This window comes from Aulonocara stuartgranti, assembly GCF_965226115.1.
Source record: "Aulonocara stuartgranti genome assembly, chromosome: 4".
NCBI lineage: Eukaryota > Metazoa > Chordata > Actinopteri > Cichliformes > Cichlidae > Aulonocara > Aulonocara stuartgranti.
Window position 1 is genome coordinate 38,350,757 of NC_138942.1, and position 21,959 is coordinate 38,372,715.

The 21,959-nt window shown below is 42.0% G+C and overlaps 1 protein-coding gene across 3 annotated transcripts in view; it reads right to left on the bottom strand.

Moving 5' to 3' along the window:
* Positions 1-21,959, bottom strand: part of LOC309704961 (voltage-gated potassium channel KCNC1-like) — a gene marked incomplete at its 3' end in the record, with an annotated part of 73,205 nt that overhangs the window by 27,711 nt on the left and 23,535 nt on the right. The window contains exons 2-6 of one of the 3 annotated variants that reach the window (XM_082530501.1): positions 18,431-18,562; positions 9,169-10,030; positions 5,913-6,125; positions 5,137-5,206; positions 4,345-4,438 (exon numbers count right to left, since the gene is read on the bottom strand). In XM_082530501.1, coding sequence (XP_082386627.1) covers positions 4,345-4,438; positions 5,137-5,206; positions 5,913-6,125; positions 9,169-10,030; positions 18,431-18,562 — 1,371 coding nt within the window. Of the gene's footprint in view, positions 1-4,344; positions 4,439-5,136; positions 5,207-5,904; positions 6,126-9,168; positions 10,031-18,430; positions 18,563-21,959 lie in introns of those variants that run through there. The other 2 variants (XM_082530500.1, XM_082530499.1) reach the window with 2 other exon arrangements.

The following is a 21,959-nucleotide window of genomic DNA, read 5'->3' on the forward strand; positions in this document are numbered from 1 at the left end:
GATAGTGGCTCTCACCATGGTTTATTAGAGTCTTTGTTGGTTTGTTGGAGTCCCAGAGCACAACCCTTTCCCGTCTGATAGATTTCAATAACTTTGTTTCTCAGCTGTTTCTTTAGATTTGATGTGGCTAATTCAACTGAGCTCAGCTTTCCAAAAACATGTAGTTAATGACATAATTTGCAAAGGGGGAATTACATACATTTGAATAGCTTTTCTGCTGTAAGATATACAATCATCATTTAAAAACTGTGCATTTATTCCAGTTTCTTTGTCTATTAAAAATCCGTACGGGGGCTTTTTCACAGCATTGTACTTCACATTAGTGGGATTTTAATATGTGTGGAATAAAACTGAACTGACTGTAAAGGTTTCATGAAATACGATAAATTGTTTTGTTTAATCCACTTTAATCTATTTAAAGCTACTATGGTAATATGGTAATTTTTTCTAATGTCATCATGGGTCTAACCTGCCATAATCCAGGTTAGCTATTCTACTATTTTCAGTTTTATTCTATCTGAACCTCAAGGTGCCTGTTTCAGTTGCTCCTGTTTTTTTTTCTTACTTACTTCTCTTTATTATTATTGTAGAGTGTTTGTTTTAAATAGCTCTGTCTCATACGTGTGGGTTGAGAGAGTTTTCTTCCTTCTGTTATTTTCAGTGAAGAATGGGATCGGGGTGAAGCAGCTACACACCTCATGCTTTATTTACTCCAGGGATCAGCTGATCGCCCTGGTGACACTGTTTTACATTAACTGCTCAGATTCTTTTATATAGTCCACTTTCTGCGAGACCAGCTTGCAGATGTTGCATCAGCAGATTCGTCATTTTCAACAAATGGTTATCTCTGTTTGCCAGCGTATCATGCGGTCTGATAAGATTGTGGACCTCGGGGGGAAAAAAAGGTCTCTATCTTGTACAAATGCATATTCGTATCAATATTATCATCAGGGAACAATGGCTCTACTTTCATTAGAAAAACAAAACAAAAACACGCCATCCACCTGACCTCAAAGCTCTGTGTTTCTGTAACATAAATAAGGAGCCAACATTTCCCTACGACATCACTGATCTTATCAGACTTTACCTCTATATATCCTGTTCACTCTGTCAGCTGTTAAACTCCGGTTGCTGATTAAAGAAATACACCAACAATGGTCACAGTTTAACATGGGCAACTCAGGCTCGATGTCACGAAATGTCACAATATTCTGCACAGAATAAGCAGATGTACCTTGTTCTGTCACCACAGAGCTTCTGGAGATAGTGTTTACCCTCAGAGTGACTGATCTCATTTAAAAGTAATAAAGGCAATTTAAAAGGAGGGAGGACCCTGCAGCATATCAGTCAGCGTAGAAACAGGCCATAAGTTTCAGGAACCAGGCTGGAATCAATTTTGAGTGGCGTTAACATGGCTACTTGTGTTTCTTTTGGTTTCTGACCAGGTACTCCAGCTTCCTCTCACAGTCCAAAGACATGAAGCTAATGTGGTTAGAATAACTGGTAAATCTAAATTAACCTAAATCTAAATCTGCTGCGACCGGTTGGGGAGAGAGAACGACCGCCATGATTCATCCATCGGGGAATCCAAACAATCTCTGGCTAAGTGGACAACACAGAAGACTTAATTCATCAGGCCATTTAGACCTACGGGCCAGTGGACACTCTTTCAATGATGAGGATGTCCACATTCTGGAAATGGAGGAACGCTGCTTTACGCGAAAAGGGAAAGACCATCTCTAAATCGAGGAGGGGGCCTTAGGATAAAGACATGCTGTGGAAGAGAGCCAGAGATTAATAACAAGTATGATTCAATGCAGAGAGGTCTGTTAACACATAGTAAGTGAAGAAGAAACACCCAATGCATCATGGGAGTCCCCCAGCAGCCTACAACTATTGCAGCATAACTAAGGGAGGAGTCAGGGTCACCTGACCCAGCCCTAACTATATGCTTTAGCAAAAAGGAAAGCGCTTGCATTGCATTTGTATGCCAGGGCAAGTGCTGGCATGCTTGCACTGACATGCTTGTGCTTGGCGTGGTGCAACGGGAAACCACCATTGTACAGCACAAGCAATAGAAATAGATGGGCTTTAGAGCACAGTGCTCTGTGTGCAGCGTCCTATGTCAAAGGGTCTATAGCCTCCCGAGAAAGACCAGAAACCCCTCCCCCACCTGTCACTATCAGTCTCGACCAGGTTCAGAGTAAAATGTGAAGACTCCGCTCAGGCAGGTCTGCAGGACCAGACGGGGTGAGTTCCCCATGTCCTCAAGGCTCGTACCCCCCAGTTTTGTGGAGTCTTTATTAAAACGTTCATGCTGAACGTGAGTTGGTTCCCGCTGCTGTGGAAGACGTCCTGCCTCATTCCTGTACCAAAGAAGCCACGTCCCAGAGGCCCCCAGCATTACAGGCCTATGGCACTGACTTCCCACATCATGAAGACCCTGGAAAGACTGTTAGGCCACATCTGCACCCCTTCAGTTTGCTTACCAGCCCTGCCTCAGAGCTGAGGATGCCATCATATACCTGCTACCCCACAAGCATCCATCCTCTTTCCTTTCCTATTGACCCTCTACACCACAGACATCAGTCACTTAATGGACCTTCCTGCCACGTTTAGAAATTTTCTGATGACTCTGCTCTGGTTGGATTCATCAGTGGGGGGAATGAAATGGAGTACCCAGTAGTGGTGGACTCCTTTGTTACGTGGTGCGAGCAGAATCATCTGCAGCTCCATGTGACAGAGACCAAGGAATTGATTGGGGACTTTAAGAGGACCAGAAAACCAGCTGCAATCTACACGAAGTGCCAGAGGCGTCTGTATTTTCTGAGACAGCTGAGATGATTTAACATCTGTAGGACAATACTCAGGATTGTCGAGTCCGTTGTGGCCAGTGCTATCTTCTATGCAGTTGCATGTTGGGGCAGGAGGTTGAGGGTCATGGATGCCAAGAGACTCAATAAAATGATGTGCAAGGCCAGTAAGATGGTGAGGTTGGAGCTCCCTAAAGGTAGTGTAGGAGAAGAAGTCCAAGATGAGGAGAATACTGGACAATACCTCTCACCTACTCCATGACAGGTCACAGGCCAGTACAACGGGATACTAAGATTACCCAAATACACCACTAACTACACAGGAAACTGGCTAGCTCGCTGTACGATCCCTCCATCAAAGTCACATGTACACACCCTCAACATCAAGTCAATATGATAAGAAGAGCAGCAAAATGTCACATATTTCTTTTTCATTTGTCTAATATACTGGGATATTTATAAGATCTATTTGTATTTATTAGACTCTTTTTACTATATTTTGTAATATTATTGAATTGAGTTTAGTTAGTTCCTGTTCTTGCTGTCTTGGATCAACTGTGACCACATAATTTTCTCCCCGACTGATGAAGTATTCTGATTCTGATTTTGAGCCTAATCTAACCTAATGACCAGAGCTCTAATGTACTGCATTAAGTGCACTACATTATATGCACTCTGATGTAGTACATGTAGTCTAGTTTAATATTGGAAGCTGTGAATCATTTTATGTGCATCAGAATGATTCTTACTTTTTGTTGTTGTTGTTTCTAAGAAGAAGAAGAAGAAAACCCAACTTCTGATATCATAAGGTTACGACTCAGCACTGAAGGTGACTCAAGGGGTTCATTTCAGTGACAGTATGTTAGCATAGTTAGTCTGGTGTAGTGAACTGTATTGTTTTTCTTCTAATTGTATTTGTATTTGAGCCATATTCAGTCAAATGATATCTATTGCAATATTTAATGATCTAATGTGGTTTAATTAGCTTTAAAGGTAATCTTTGGTTCACTTATGCAGTTTAGTAGTTCAGGTTATTAAGGGTGCTCTGGGTTACCTCTGTGTCTCTGTGGTTTGATCCAGGAGAAGGTGGAATCCTACCGAGCTGTAACAGAGCCCCCTCCAGCTTGTGGCTAATTGTGTGTGTGTGTGTGTGTGTGTGTGTGTGTGTGTGTGTGTGTGTGTGTGTGTGTGTGTGTGTGTGTGTGAATCAGGGAAATACAGTGTGGGGGGTACAGGACGATTGTGAGAGAGTTTAAAAAAAGGAAGGTCAAGGAAAATTGTGTGGCAGGTCATGTTGGCAAACGTTACGTTGGGAACAGGAATATAATAGGAAAATGAATGGATGAGGACAATCAGCAGACACAGTTGGCGGACAATAAGCAGCAGCAGAAGGGGGCAAAGTAAGAATCATCGGATGGATGAATAATAGACAAGACAGTGGAGATGGGAAAGAAGAGAGTATGAGGAAGAGAGAAAGAAACAAAGAATGAACAGTTAATGAACTTCAGTGTAACAAAGTAAGAAAAATAAACTATGCAGTGAATAGATAAGAGTGACAGTGAGAGAGAGAGCAGAACAATGAAGCAGGGTGATATGGTGAACACACTGAAACGTATTTGATCCATCTGCTCAGCAAGATAAAATATGAAAAATAGCACACTTACAAAAAATGATCTAAATATACATGACGTTCGATATGTTTCTTACTGTGAACAAAGCCCAGAAGGAAACGAGTATCCACACTAGTCTGGAGCCCTTTAGCTGGAGGACCATGTAAGCACACAAATCTCCACATTAGCTGTTTTTCAACCTGCCAGCTCCTCGGGCATAGATAGCCCAGTTATTCCAATGATGCATTCATACCTTGTGAATAAGCATTATGTGTGCTGTCTCTGCACATCTAGCAGTGGAAAGACGTCTGAAGGGACTATTTCCTACTATGGAATATATCCCAACATGATCCCAAATGACTCTGAGTCAACTCTGCTATCAGTCAGCAGGGAGGACATGGTGCACATAACATCTACCAGTGCCACCCACCACCACCAAATTGGTCAACCTGGGGGAAATAGCCCTTTTCTCTGAGAGTCTGTCACATTATATCTTGCTTGTGATCACTGTATATAAGTACAGACGGCATAATTACAATTTGGAAAACAAGTATTTGACAGTTTGATCAAAGTCGGACAGAAACCCTGACGTATGCTGCCAGCAGAGGTCCATGACAGGAAAACATATTTGCTAGTGTTATTTTAGTTTTCATGGGATTTGTTGACAGTATAAAAACATAAAGTAGCACCAGTATCTGCTGTGTAATACCTACCTGGAGAAAGAATTACAGTTGACATTATAATCCCTCAAAAAGAGTAGTGTTTCATAATGAAGCAGTTTAGCTGTGTGAAAAGAGATTGACACAAAGAGCTCTATCAGCTGCCATAAACAGTGTGAAGCATACACTGAAGGACAGTGTAGTACTACTAAGGGACTCTTCAGTCACCTCAGTGCAGAATATTAATACAATGATTTTTCAATTCATTGAATTCAGTTCAATGAATCAGTGATTACTTTTGTGGTTCAGCACAGTAAATCTAGTCACTCAATCTCAGGGCACCAGACACTAGCGCCGCAGCGACCTCTGCAGTACAGATGGAGGACATACAAATTTAGGGAACTTCCTCTACAATCACATACTTGGAAAGCAGAAAGGAGAGTCATGTGTTACATGTGCCACGGACAGCGTTTGTGATTATGAACAGTCTCAAGGCAGTGAGACTGCAAAACTAAGCTTGCATTAAAAAGAATGGATGGAATGGGAATGTGATCAATTGTGTGCTTTAGGATGATTTAACTCATTTTATTTTAAATGACAACACCATGGCTTTTTTATTATTGCTTATGTTGGAGTAATCTTCTCTCAGTGTTGTAGTTAACTCAGTGTACGTGTGTATATATGTATGTAAGTCTGAGATCAAACGTGATATTTTCACACACTATGCATATTGTTGCTTTAATCAATCAGGATCATGTACTGCTGTCACTCAAGTACCCCCCTCCCCTCTCTGCATCTTTTCCCCTCAGTATCCCCCTCCACCCCCTTACCTTTTCGAACGTTTCCGTCTGTTGTGCGCTGGAACTCCCCTGCGCTCAGCAGGAAGCACGCCCGGTCGTGCGGGTAGCGCTCACGGCTGGTGGTGGAGCCTAGCCCACCGGTAGCCGGGCTACGCTCATCTCCCAGGACCTGGTCGATGGTAGGGCAGTCCTCATTGGCCAGAGCCGCAGCGTTAGCTGCTGCATCACCGTTCTGCTTGGAGTCTGGTAAAAGAGGGAAGGAGAAGGCAGTTAAAAGATTATAGGAGTGACCATTATGGTAAATGGCCTGCATTTATATAGCGCTTTTCTAGTCCCTAAGGACCCCAAAGCGCTTTACACATCCAGTCATCCACACATTCACACACTGGTGATGGCAGCTACAGTGTAGCCACAGCCACCCTGGGGCGCACTGACAGAGGCAAGGCTGCCGGACACTGGCGCCACCGGGCCCTCTGACCACCACCAGTAGGCAACGGGTGAAGTGTCTTGCCCAAGGACACAACGACCGAGACTGTCCAAGCCGGGGCTCGAACCGGCAACCTTCCGATTACAAGGCGAACTCCCAACTCTTGAGCCACGATTGTTATAGCTGTGTGCCAGGATGAATCAAAACATTTAATCTTTTAACATTTCTTATCTCTTCTATGGGGGTCACGTGCTGTGAATCAAGCTCTGTCTCCTTCTGCTTCAGCTGCTTAGTCCAGTATTTGAAATCTTGGTGTAGTTTAGCCCCTCCCTCTGCTGGAGGCTTCTTCCTGTTAAACGGGAGTTTTTTCTTCCCGCTGTTGCCAAAGTGCTTGCTCGTTGGTGGTCACCTGATGGTTTTTCCTATATTATTGTAGGGTCTTTACCTTACAATATAAATTGCCTTGAGGCAACTATTGTTGTGATTTAGTGTATGAATACATTTTAAAAAACGAATTGAATTCAATTGTAGGTTGTTGTTGTTTTTTAAATCAGGCTTTCTGTTGAGAATTTTATAGAATTGTTATTTATTTATTTTTAACCTGTTCATTTTATTTTGTTACTTTGTACCTTTTTATTCTCTATTGTGACACTTCATGTTCTAATTTATTTCTCTTTTTTGTGTACAGCCCTTTGTGACTGTCTGTGAAAAGTGCTGAACAAATAAACGTTACTTACTTATAACACAAAATTAGAATATCTCAATGCCTGAAACAAAGATGTATGTATATATAGGCATAGATGACGTGCTGAACGTGTCCTGTCTTACATCTTTCTTTTCTTTTTACTCATCTCCATGGTGTCACTAGAATGCCACAATGTAGCACACAAAACATGATCAATCAGCTTTAATTGCTTATTAACCAAATATGCACTATGGTGGTTAACATTGTTGTCCTGTTCTCCTCATGTCTGTGAGGGTTCTCTCCAGGTGCTCTGCCATGTAGTTACTGATCTTATGTTAATTGGTGTGTCTACAGCCCATAGGTGTGAATGACTCTCTCTGCATTAGGGTGCCAACAAACTGGCTATGTGTCTACACTCTGCCTCTCAACCTATAGAAGCTTTGAGCACTACATGACCTTGAGCTGGGTAAGTGGAAAAGGAAGGATGGATGACGACTGAAGTAGCTGGAAAACTGTTCTGGATTCTTCCAGCTTACTTTAACCACAGCACACAAGCAGAGACAGTATCACATGAAGTGAAATGCTTTTTATTATATTGGTCATCTCATCAATCTCATCATTCTCTATTGTAATATCTTTCAAAACACCCTTTTCCCTTTTTGTTTTATAATTGATTTTTTTAAGAGTGTGACTTGTGTGTTATTCATATTTCCAAATGCATTTTTAAGTAGAATGAGTCAATACGCTGAGCTTGTTTGGTCTCCCACTACTATCAACAAATAAGCTCCAACACCTTTATGTGGTGAGGTGGCGTCTGAAGCTCTTCAACTCTGTGGCAACATGTTGTGACAGAGCATACAGACAGCCTCAGGACCTGTCTGTATGCTCTGTCACATCAATTTGTTAAAGATATTCTAACAGCCACAATAGATGTCATCGTCAGGTCAACAGTGCACTTTCACAAAATAACTGAGTAATGGACAGAAAAGAAATCAAAGTGAGGACATCACTGGTTTCCTTTGCAGTTGCACAACATCACAATCGTGGATGTGTTTGTAATGTTGCTATAGTTACACAATGCAATTTATGAGTTAAATTCAATTTAAATTAAATTTATTTATATAGCGCCAAATCACAACAGCAGTCGCCTCAAGGCGCTTCATATTGTACAGTAGATTGTACAATAATAAAAATCAGTGCCACCTGCAGATTACCAGTAGTAATGAGAATCAGTCTGTGAGAAACGGCCCAGATTCAAACTTGCCCTTCGAGACTTAAGAATTTCCTAATAGCTGAAACTTCCTAACTCTAACCTTTTTCACCAGGGTCAATATTATTATTATTAGTTTTATTGACAGCACACTGATGTGTAATGATGTGCGATAGGTTTGTCGTGCTCAAAATGCGCAAAAACTGAGAGTTATCTTCCAATTTGCACAAATTAAAAAGGTTAGGGGATAACCCTAACCCTCATGTCGTACAGAACAAGCCCGACAGAAGTTGGAAGCTGGGAATTGTAATCTTGTAATCAGATGAGATGAAACTAGAGCTCATCTAAGTGCTGCTTACGTTTGGAGAAATAAGAGTGTGCAACACATCGACCCCACAGTGAAACATGGCGGTGGGAGTATTATGGAATATTATGCTCTGGGGACGGCTCAGTGATTGTGGAACTCTCGTTAAGGTGGAAGGAATCATGAAGAAAGGACAGAATTTTAAAGGAAAACCTCAAGCTGTAAAACTGTGCCTCGGTCATCACTTTGTCATACATCGCTCCTGATGAATAAGTACGGAAGACAAACGTGAATGTTACTGAACCGAAGACTAACGTCCCCCAGGACCATCGAATCTGAAGGAGCTTGGAAGATTTGCAAAGAAGAGTAATAACAACAGGCTGATTATTACTATCAATAATAATGCTGACCCTGGTAGTTTGTGTTTTTTGTCAAGTGATATTGTTCAATGTAAGCAGCTAAAATAAAACTATGTTTAAAAAACACCTTAAAAAAGCTTGCTCTGTTTAACAACACTTCATCTTTCATAGGGGGACAATAATTCCCTCTTTGTTTGGAAGAATCCATCATCTTTAAAGCAGCTTCACCTAAAGAAACTTTCCCCCTCACATCCCTTCAAACTCCATAAGAGACTTGGCTCACCTCTGTCCAGTTACTCACCTGCCCTGTTGATCTCAATGATCTCCTCCTGTGCTAATGGGCAGTCTCCAGTACCCATCATGCTGCCAGATCCCACCATGCCAGGCCCGAGCACATTTCCCATCAACCTGTGAGGAGATGCTGTCGCCATTGCCAGGGCATCTGGCTTGCAATAGTTTGGGCTGCCTGGCTGTGGCGCCCTGGGGATGTGCTTGTTCCTCTTCTTGGGGAGTTTCTGCTTAGCCATGGCCAGGGAGTAGTACATGCCAAAGTTATTGACGATGACAGGCACTGGCATGGCAATTGTCAGCACCCCAGCCAAGGCGCAGAGGGCACCCACGAGCATTCCTGACCATGTTTCAGGATACATATCCCCATATCCCAACGTGGTCATGGTCACCACAGCCCACCAGAAGCCGATGGGGATGTTCTTAAAGTTGGTGTGGGCTGCAGCTGTTGGATCATCTGGGTCAGCACCGATACGTTCAGCATAGTAGATCATGGTAGCAAAGATGAGGACACCTAGTGCCAGGAAGATTATGAGCAGCAGGAATTCATTAGTGCTGGCACGCAGAGTGTGGCCCAGCACACGTAAACCAACAAAGTGGCGGGTCAGCTTGAATATACGTAGGATACGGACAAAGCGCACAACACGCAGGAAGCTCAGAACGTCTTTGGCTGTTTTGGAGGATAGGCCACTCAGCGCCACCTCCAGGTAAAAGGGCACAATTGCCACAAAGTCTATTATGTTCAGGGCACTGCGGAAGAACTCTGCCTTGTCAGGACAGAAGATAACGCGTGCCATGACTTCAATGGTGAACCAGATGACGCAGACGCCCTCGACATATGTGAGCCAGCTGTCTGTGACCACCTCATACACAATCTGCAGAGAAGAAAAGAAGAAGAGAATTTTAGTTGATCTTATTATTTATTCATTACAACAGACACATGTCTGACTTCTGACAAGTGGTTGTTGACCCAAGAACAACATTTCTGTGTGACATCTCTTAGCAGATGCACCTGTGGTATAAATCCTGGATGGCTTCCTTCTCGGTATCGTATTCACACCATTTTCAGAAAATGGGACCTCTGAACTTTCAATAATCCTCCGTCGCCTTGTGCTCAAGTTATCCTATTGACTTCAGTAATAATACCCCACTGGCTTTTTACGGCTAAGGGTTAGAAAAAAAAGCAAAACCAAAACTGACGAGTGTGAGCATATTGCCAACAATCTAAAAGTAATTTTAAAAAATTGGTAATTAGTGAAAATGAACACGCTAGCAAAATCCAAATGCAGGTGAAACACTCCAAATCACTGTTGGGGTTTCAGATGATATATCGCGGTCAGTATTGATGACATCTTTGTCATCGTTTCTTTTGTTTACATTTTGCCTGTATGGGCAGTAGGGCGCTCTTTTGTGACAGACTGATGAACACTGTCTTACATTGTGCTCAAAGTACTTTACACAATGTGCCACACTCACTCGTTCACCCAAAAGCTATTTTCTACACACTTCATGTCTAACATTTACACACAATCATACTTCAGTGAACACATCTTGCCCAAAGACACTTAGGCATGGAGACTGGACACTGGGGCAGCCAGGGATCGATTTTCCAATCGGTAGATCACTTGTTGTAACTCCTCAGCTACAGATATCTGCTTAAGGCAGTTGCTGCCACATGGTTATACAAATGTTAGCCAAATCACAAGCAGCATGTCTTCTTCATCTGTCCCTCCTGCAGATTGTTCTGGTAAACATTAAGCTAAAGACTGCAGCAAGCATTGCTGATTATCTTCCATGGGCCAGAACATGTGACACTGGTGGTACCCTAAAACCGCTGGCTAAAAATAAACATAGATTCAGCAAAATGTTGCATCGTTGTGTATCTTGCCAAAATAATGTCAGATGCTGTAGCTTTCCCTGGCCCTCTCCCATTCAGACCAGGAATATATAGCTGCACGTTATTTTTAAATTGCTGGTGGCCTGAGTGGTGCCAAAGTGGGCTTTATAGATGATTGGGAAACTTTCTTGAAAAACCCCGTAGAGCTGAGAGCAGGAAGCAGAGTTTTAGTCTTACACGCCTCTCAGAAGCTTCTCTACTCTCATCAAACCAAAACAAGATAAACAAAACATCATAGCATAAAAATAAAGAAAGAACAACGTAGCATCATCAGCTGCAACAAAGGGTGAAATGATTAAATGTGGATTTTGAAACATTAGGTCTCTTTCTTAGTAAATGATTTAATAACAGATCAACATATTGATTTTTCTCTGCCTTGAAGCAGCAGCTGCAGAGTGGAAGCAGTTTTTTACACCAGCTTTTTAATCAAGCAAAGATCCAGACAGAGTTTTACTTCACCCTAACCTGAGAACCCAAAGAGCTTCGTTTTTTCTTGTTACCTATCGTTCACCTGGTATTACTGACACTCACCGTCTGATTTCTTAGAGTTTTAATCTGATTTAGTGGCCAGTTCAGATGAAGCAGTTATAGTGCTTTTTGCTGAAAACAACAGTGTTTAATCCGTTATTTGACCCGTGGCTTTACAAAATGTAAATGAGCACACACATTACTTTAATCAAGCTCATATGTCACACACTGTAAAAGAATTGTAATTTCATAATTTAACACTGTTACAGAATTTTCCTGTTAATACATCAAAACTCAATAAAATTACAAAATAAATAGTCTGTAAACTAAAATGTCTTTTTGTAAAATAACATGAATAATAATCATTATTTCTATATTTTCCTACACAAAATGTATTTATTTTTACACACAAAACATATGTAAAAATGCAGCCGCAAATTTAACATAATTTTATTTAAAAGATAAAACTGTTTAATTCTAGGTTTATGCAGCAAATATAGCTCTAAAATTTGATGTGCAGAGTGTAAAATGATGCAAACAAATTAAAGTATAAATAAAAATTGTGGATTATGGGCAATTTTACAAGGGTACTGTGTGGAATAAGAAGGTGAAGACTTTTGTTAAACAGCCAGCACAAGAGAAAATTCAGCAGAGTAAAATGGACCATTTATAGCTTCGTCCGAAGGACAGCAAATGGACCTTAAAAAAGCATCTAGTGTTTACATTCAGGTAGGTACTGTGGAGACCGGGAAATTCTAACATTGTTGTAAAAACATCAATAATAACTTTGAGGCAGGAAAAACGAACAGTCACAGTCTGCAGCACAACTGGATACGCTGCATCTGCAAGGCCAGTATCGGCCAGTATACTCAAGCTAACTGGTAATAGCTTACTAATATAAAAAAAACTGTCTATATTCCACCTTGGCACTAAATCTTCATGACTAGTCTTCCAGGCATTATTAAAATTTTGAAACGTCCCTCTCTTGATATTAAGACAAGAATAGAGTTTCTAGCAAAGGTAAGGGCTGAGGTGATGCTAGCCGTTTTAGCTTTTCAGCTACCTGCACATAATAGTTAGCGTTCAGCACTCAATAGATTGATCCATTCAGGTGTCACCTGTTGTTCCTTCTATCAGCGGATTCATTTTAAAGCTGTTGGAAAGGGGAGACTTGAAACTAACAGGTTCCAAGTCTCACTTAAAAACTTGCAGCATGTTGAAATGTCTTGTTTACTGTCAGCATCAGTTTCTATTTTCTGTGTTACAATGTAAGACTTTAAAGGGATAGATATGAAAAGTACTGCAGTTAATGTAGTCTGGATGATAGACCCAGTGTTCCCTTCATGTGGACCTTCGGTGTTTATTATTATCCTTACTTTTTGCTAGTCTTCTGTGTCTTGCATTTAATTTTGCTTCCTTTGTTCTATTTCAGGTCATTCTTTAACATCCTCTCATGTGCTCCCTGTTCTTCACAAAGTTTGGATTTTGCTGTTTAATTTTTCCCTCTGTGGATCTTCTGCATCCGAACTAAAGGTTTGTTTTCAGCTTCACCTGCTGGTGTCTAAGTGCTGCATGTTCATGCCTCTCATTCCACACTTCATGACAAATCACAAATGTATATACTGTTACACAATAAAATGCAGTCAATACCTCTGTTCCTCATCTTTTATTATTAAGATGTAATATTATTACATATATAGTACGACTGCACATATACAGTTGATATAATCACAAATGAACAGTAGATTTCTGTGTGTTTGATAGCAGGTACTAGTGTGATGACTAGAGGCTGAATCCATTCAGGGCATTTTCCTCATATGGTGTGGGTCCAGTCTCTGGATCTCCTTAAAGGGATGGATCCCACAAATTAGTACTGAGCAACATGCCAGTGTGTAACTTCATGCATTTTCAGATACTGCTATAATAGTATAAATATCTGCTTCAGCTTTTTAAGGGGTTTCAGGACCATCGGGAGCCATTTTGGGCTTTATTGAGAGGAGACCACTGCTCACACTTCTTAGTAGTAAACGGTGATGAAGAGGAGCAATGGCACTAACATGTTAGAGCGAGAGAGAGGGGAAGCTGTCCTTTAAATAGAATCCAAGAGTGTGTGTGTTAGTCATATGATGTGAAGAGAGGGAGCCATGTTATGAGCTGACTGCTTGAACTAGTTCAGACTTCATTCAGTGATTAGATCATTATCACACTGGCACATACGCAGGTGTTACATGTGGTTAAAATCATCTCAATGCATTAAGTTTACACATTTCAGATAAATATAGTCTATTACTGTTATTTTCTGTAGCCCACATAATTGAACATTTCAGTTACATAAAACATGTAAAGCTTGATGTTATGTACTGTACAGCCTGTATAATAGATAAGTATGTAGCCCATCAAATCCAGAGGACAGCATTGTTTCAGCAGAAAAACTGAAAACTTTGAGCATTCATCAAAACTCAAAGTTCTTATTGGACAACGAGATGAAGGCGTGAACATTACCCATATATGCTCTCTGGACTGGACTGAAACGCCTGGTGGCAAGAGCTCTCAAACTGTGGTACGCAGGAAGTCTCCTACATATATTTAATTCTTAACCACAAGATCACTGAAATTGAGTTTGAACTATGTTTTTGTTCTTCTTGATAAAGAAGGACAAAAACTTAAATCAGCCATGAGATTACAAGCTTACCAGGTGTAAGGTAAAAGGGTTGACAAACTAAGCTGGGATGGTAAGCAGAAGCTACCAGCACCAGTGACGGTGACGACTTAGCAGTCATACCTGATGCCAGCAAACGGCACACAACGGTGAGTTACATCAGGTTTGGATTCTTCTGGAAGGGGACAGAGGATGATGTGCATTGATGAAGATTCTTAGAATATTCTTTTCTTTTCTTGGGTTGAATTATTATTCTTAGTAATAAATGCATGAAACCATCACGTCCTACGACCGAGCACACAGTGCTGAAAGGCAAACCAGCAAAGTCAGCCATATAGATATATGCTACACCCAATGCCAAAGCACAATGAGCTTCATATTGTGTCTTTCTCCACACAGCTAAAGCTGGTACGCCACACGTCACTGGGAAACAGCTGTGTCTGCCACCAGCCAGAGTTAACAGACATCATGTACTGCAGGCTGCCTAACAGATTAACTTGATGCCTCTTTGCAACAACTTACTGTTGCTGCAAACAGCAGTCAGACCAAATGAACTTAAGAACATACCGACTGAGAACATTAAGCGCATTTGTTATTTTCCTATTCAGCTCAATAAGACTACAGATATTGCAAAAATGGATATGAAGATCAAAGCGCAGCTCAGAGGACCTTTTGGTCCATACAGAAGTAAGATGGCTTTCAAGGGGATGATCCGTTCAAGTCTTTTTAAATAGGACAGAGATGTGCAGATGTTCTTACAGGGCAAAAACTTCCCTTTATTCGATGTTTTTGAAGACTTTCTGTGACTCAGCCAGCTAACATACCAGTCGGACATTTTTTCTCATTTAAAAGAACCGAACTTGGGGCTACAGGGAGTGTCCCTCACTGCTTTTGATGTGCAGAACAACAACAAACACGCCTTTTATTCCAAATAAAGATGCTGATGCTTCAAAGATGGCGCTGGTGTACGTGGCTGCTCGTCTGTCGCTGTCAGTTTTGTTTGTTTTTATATTGCTCCTGTCGTGTGTCACTCAAGAAATCGGGTCATTACTGGTGTACGATCGCCAATCGCTTCGGAACCTCCGAAGTTCTGGACAAAATACAGCTCCATTTTCTAACGGAGGTCAGAATTCATGGTGTCCGTTGCTGTCACATATCCCAACTTGCCCATGCCGTGCAGTCATGCTACCTCCCCGGCGAAGACGTCGGGGTAGGCGCAGTGGTCGGCTGGTTAAACTCAAGATCTCTTTAGCACACCATCCCACTACGGCCACTCGGGCTGTGAGGAGGGAGTGTCGTAGAGCTGAACGCAGATGGAAGAGGGACAAACTGCAGGTGTCTCTGCAAATCCTAAAGGACTGCTGGCGCCTCTATCAGGATACGGTCAAAGAGGCTAAAAGAAAATACTTCTCTAAGATCATTTCCTCCAACAGTCACAATCCACGTGTGTTATTTAAATCTATTGACTTAGTCTTAAATGCTCCACAAAGTGACTGTTTGGAGGCCTCTCATAAACTAATGATTTTATGTGTTTTTCATTGAGAAGGTTGCAGCCACGCGGGCTCTCATGAGTCCGACCCCTCTGTCTCGATCCCTTGCTCTGCTGTTTTTAACCAGTTTGAGCCTGTGACTCTTTCTTATTTAGAGGATGTGGTCGGCCACCTGAGGCCCTCTGGTTCCCCAAATGATCCTGTCCCACCACAATTTTTTAAGGAGATTTTTCCTAGCATAGGCCAGGCTGTTCTTAGTGTTATAAACAGCAGTTTAATATCTGGTGTAGTCCCTGCTAATTTTAAGCATGCGGTAGTACAACCCTTGCTTAAGAAACCTGCCCTGGACCACACTGTGTTGGCTAACTACAGGCCTCTCTCCAAGTTGTCTTTTATGTCTAAAATCTTAGAGAAAATTGTACATTGCCAATTGATGGATTTTTTAAATGAGAATGGTGTCCTGGAGGTCTTCCAATCAGGTTTTAAAAACTTGCATAGCACGGAGTCAGCACTCTTAAAGGTTTTTAATGATATCCTCCTTTCCTGTGACTCTGGCAATCATGATGTTCTTGTCCTCCTTGACCTAACAGCTGCCTTTGACACTGTAGACCACAACATTTTACTGTCTCGCTTGCACCATCTTGCAGACATTCGTGGTACTGCTTTGAAATGGTTTAGGTCTTATCTTTGTGACAGAACTTTTAGTGTTAACTTTTTAGGGTATGAGTCTTCCTCTGCCACTTTTCAGTCTGGGGTCCCGCAGGGCTCAATTTTAGGGCCTCTGCTTTTTTCATTATATTTACAGCCCCTGGGAACCATCCTCAGAAGGCATGGAATATCCTTCCACTGCTATGCTGACGACTGTCAGATCTATCTGCCTCTGAAGCAGAACGATACCTTCTCTATTAAGCCACTTTTAGCATCTCTAGAAGACATTAAATCTTGGATGTCCCTAAACTTTCTAAGATGCAATTCCAGCAAAACTGAGGTCATTCTGTTTGGTCCTAGCGGACCTTGTGAACCCTCCGCTATTGATTTGGGACCCCTGGCAGAGTATTTTAAATCTGTTGTTACAAACCTGGGTTTTAAGATGGACAGTGATTTTAAATTAGATAGTCAAATTAGGGCTACTGTCAAGTCCAGTTTTTATCATCTAAGGCGCTTGGCAAAGATAAGACCTATTTTATCCAGGCCGCATCTTGAAACAGTAATCCATGCTTTTATTTCATGTCGTTTAGATTTCTGTAATGCACTATATTGTGGAGTTAGTCAGCATCTTCTCTCTCGTCTGCAGCTAGTCCAAAATTCTGCTGCACGACTTTTAACCAGAACTCGTAAAAGAGAGCACATAACTCCCGTCCTGGCTTCACTCCATTGGCTGCCTGTATATCTTAGAGTTCATTTTAAAATTCTCATGTTTGTGTTTAAATGTTTAAATGGTCTTGCCCCAACTTACCTCTCTGAGCTTCTGCATCCTTACTCACCCCCCAGGTCTCTCAGGTCAGCTCACAAGCTGCTCCTGGAGGTACCCAGGTCCAAGAGGAAGCTCAGAGGGGGCGGGGCTTTCTCTATTGTTGCTCCTAATCTGTGGAACAATCTTTCCCAGCACATTAGAGAGGCCCCTTCACTTTTAAAACACGTCTTAAAACCCATTTTTACTCTTTGGCTTATGACACAGTCTGACCCTGATTTTATTGTTTTAATCTAATGTGCTGATTTTATTGTTTTAAATGTGTTTTTTTTTATATATATATATATTTTTTTTTTTTTTTACTTATCTTATATTATTATTACTATTTTTCTCATTTTTTTTTAACATGCTCAATGTATCATGTTTGGCATGTCAAGTGTACAGCACTTTGTGTTCAGCTGGTGGCTGATCTGAAAGCGCTATATAAATAAATTGCTTGCTTGCTTGCTAAAGGTCAAGACAGGCGATGTTTCAGGTTTCCCCAGTTTGGAGCTTCCTGTCTGACAACAACCTGATCCTCACTGTCAGAGACAGCATCATTGTGCACCTTGTCTCTCTCAGACAGTTCAGTGAATATTTCCCAGTGACAGCAGAAGTGAGAAACCCATTCAGCCTCGAAGCATGCCCAAAGAGCAGGAGGGTTTAAGAGAACTATCTTGTGATGAGACACTGAAGTTTGCTTTCAGAAATCAGACGTTTTTGACATTTTTGACTCTTAGACAAGGCCATGCACTTCCATTGGTGACCACATATTCATGCAAGAAAGGTTTCTCTTCATATGCTAGAATACAGAAGCAGGTTGTGTGAGGCTGAAGCTGACCTTCCTTGATCCAAACATCACAGAGCAGTGTTACAGAGCCATTCACACACGAGGAGTGTAGGCTATGTTGCCAATGACTAAATGCTAATGTTTTGCATGGCATGGAGCTGTTATTATTAATATTCCCACCTGCTGCGTGTGTGAATGCAGTATCAGAGCTGTTAGCCCCCTTTGCTGCGAGTGTTTCAATGCAGTTACTATTGTCACTTGTCACACCCTGACTATGTGAGTGTTTCAATGCCATGCAGTTAATACTGTTTGAGTCAAATACAGCTGTGGCTGCTGATGGCAGTCAGTAATAGCATTTATATAAGACATAACATTGTCCCAACTATGTATGCAGTGAAGTTTTAGGCCGATGCTACTGTATTTTAATATCTGTCACATGACTGGTACTTAAAGAGACATATATTTCCCAAGGCGGTACCTACTGTGGTTAGGCAAAGCGTGTCACTAAAACTTTACCGTACCTCTTCACGTGTCACGTTGCCGACGGTGACATTCTCTGTTTTGTTGTAGATGGTGTTGAAGACTTCATGGGTCTCCAGGCAGAATGTGGAGATGGAGAGCAGGATGAAGAAGAGCGAGGCAAAAGCCACATACTGTAGAGAAACAGTGACAGTAGAAAGAGAACAAGAAAGGTGTTACAGTTTACTCTGTTTTCTCAAACAAAACATCAGGACATTATCACCAACTCACTTTAGTGCACTTCTACCACAGGAGGGGGTGCCAACAACACACTGAAGCCAGTGTGGAGTAATCCTGTCGATTCAGTGCAAAGGTCCTGAGTGGTTCAACATATTTGAGAACACAGTAAGGAAGAAACAAAGGATGCAGAAAGTGCCCCTTCATTAAAGTCGTGTCCAAATTCATGGGCTGCATCCTCCTGAGGACCCGGCCTTCGCGGTCTACGTGGGCCGGGTCCTCAGAAGGTCGGGTAGACCCAAAGTAAACCCCTGTGAAATTGGACGGTCTAGCCTTCAGATTAGCGTCACCGCTGTCTTGGTGGAGTTTAATAAACTCGGCTGTCTGCTCCTTGCTATCTAAAATATAACAGGACACTGGAGTAAACGCTCGACCGTCTCACACTTCTGTTTAATCAGTTTTCTGTTTGACGTTTATTCAGCTGTCTGAAAACCACCTGGGGGATTAATAAAGTTTTATTTTATCTAATCTAATCTAATCTAATCTAATCTAATCTAATAACTTTAATCTCAGCCAAACCGATTTACTCACGAACAAATAAAACACTGAAAAAAGCCCAACAATAACATTTTTAGGTTGTCTCAGTGACTTATATATCACGTTTAACCTGAGTAGCAAAAGACCGCGGTGATCTGAAAATGATGTGCCGGGAGTTGTGCCGTTCTCGGCGGCTCTAGTGACCCTCGACCTCCCGGCTCGCTATCGAGCTGGTGGGTAGCAGATGTCTCCGAAAACGTCGGAGCACTTTTGCAAGTATGCGATATCTTGATAAACCGAGCAGATATTTGAAGTTTACACGGCTACTTTCTCGCCTGAAAATATGTTAAAAGTTGCTGGAAACTGGAGTTTGGTTGGGCCGCGCTATGAATTCTGGGATGTGGTAGGCCACGATGGACATACCTGGCCCATCCTTCAAATTCGGGGAAAAGGAGGACGCATTTTTCGGCTACATTCGGAGGAGTCTACGAATTTGCACAGCCTTCGGCGCGTCGCTGTGACGTAATCTGTCTACAAATGCTCCTCAGGAGGATGCAGCCCATGAATTTGGACACCCCTTAAGAATAGATTCTTGATTCATTCCGCTGAGATCATTTCTGATGAGGCTTCAGTTAGTTAGTCAGGTCCTGTGTCACAGCTTCATTTCTTTTCTTGATGAAGGACATGACACACTGTTCATGTGCTGTACATCATTTTTAAAACCTGCCTCCTCAGTCCTCAGTTTTTCAGTGTTTGCAAATTTCTGAAAGACACACTGCATACCATTCCTGTAAAGGATCCATGGTAAGCATTGTGGCTGTACTCAGCTTGCTGCATTTGGTGGTGATCAATTGCCAGCTTATACACTGTGCACAGAGCATAGTCACAAATACTCCTTACAGCCCTCAATTGGATATTTGGTTTTAAAACACACACACACACATCTACACACACACGCGCACGCACACACACACACACACACACACACACACACACACACACACACACATTTATGTATATATGTCACAGTGTGAATGAGTGGGAAAAGTAATAAGCTCAATGATGGTACTGAGCCATTGTAACATTTTTGTTACATTTTAGTCGTTTTAGAATCAAAGCACATGAAAACCACGTCTACATGTGTTCACATGTCAAACAGCAGCTCTCTGTAGGTCAATGATGAAAGTCAGTAATGTCATGCAGTTGTGCTTTTTCAAACACACACATGTATGCCATTTGTTTGTGTGTGCTCACAACGAATCACTACGTATGTGAGCATTTTCATCTGCTTGCTTTTTCTCAAGTCTGTGCCTCTGCCTTTCAGGTCAGTGATGAAGATGGACAGATGAAGTTTACTTCTAATCCGCAGGGAGCAAATCAAGTCCCACAGCTTATTATCCCGGACTAATTTAACACTGCTATCTACAGCTGCCCTGGATATATACACACACACACACACAGACACACACACATAGAAGAGCGCTTCCATCCCTTCAGAGGAAATCACACTGACTTGCATTCATTTTCTCCCTTAACCATTTTCTCAGCTCTAAAACTTACGCTAACCATAAACCACCTTCAAAAGGATTCACACTTTCCAGTGTTCAGTAACATGGATGCTGGATCAGCCTGTGTCAGTCACCCTGTATTGTCATTGTCAACAAAACCATTTTACTTGGAGAGCAGACTCACTCAGCCACCAACGTACAGGAAGAAAGCACATTATAAGATCATTTAAGTCCTGCTGCCAGTAGAACTTAAGCTATAAATTAATTTGCCTGTCCACGTGTGTACACATCAAGCTTGGTCATCCATGTCTTTATAGACGTTGCCTTGCACACTGGTGCACCGTCATGTTGGAACAGAAAGGGGTCATCCCCAAACTGTTCAACTGAGCGTGAAATTGTCCAAGATGTCTTGGTAACCTGAAGGATTAAGTTTCACTGGAACAAAGAGACTGAGCCCAACTCCTGAAAAAGATACCCTACACCATTATTCCACCTCCACTAAGTACAGTTTTTCTGCAGCCACCAAACTCATCCATCGAATTGCCGTCTCCACTGTTTCAGAGTCCAGTTTCAGTGGGCTTTACACCAGTGCTTTACTCTTGCATTGCACTTGGTGATGTGAGGTTTGGATGCACTTGCCATGAAAAAACAATTGCATCAAGCTTGTAATGCACTGTTTTTGAGCTAATCTGCACACCACATGAAGTTGAATGGTGGGGGAGACTGTAGCGTTTTATTATAGGGACACGTCCTGTGTGAAGGTTCTGTTTTCTTGTTTAGTAAACTTCCTGCCTTTATGACCCTTTTGTGAGCAGGAAGTCACACAAACACACCCGCATTTACACACACACACACACACACACACACACACACACACACACACACACACACTCACGTGCACATGCATGCACATACACACACACGAGCATACATACACATGCACACTCAATGCCTTAGGGTTTATGACGCACCATAGGGGGGGTTACAATGGGTGTTTGTGTAAACTCTGTGTCACAGAAATGAAAGGCTACTGTGGGGTGATGGTTCTTCGAAGTGGTCTGACACCGAGGGCAGAAGGGCTGCTCTGAGGTCCTTCCCTTGCTAGCAAGTAAAATCAATCGATCGCTGTTCGTCTTGCTTCGTTAAGGGTAATAAGTCTCTAAACCAGCGGGGCCTGTGGAAGCGCAGACTCAGCACAGGTCTTTACTGATTGCTTCTGCAGAAAGTTGGTGGCCTCTGACCTCTATAGCTCAGCATACGCTGATCTCACTCTGTGCCCCTCTGTGGCCTACCACTTTATGGCTCCCAT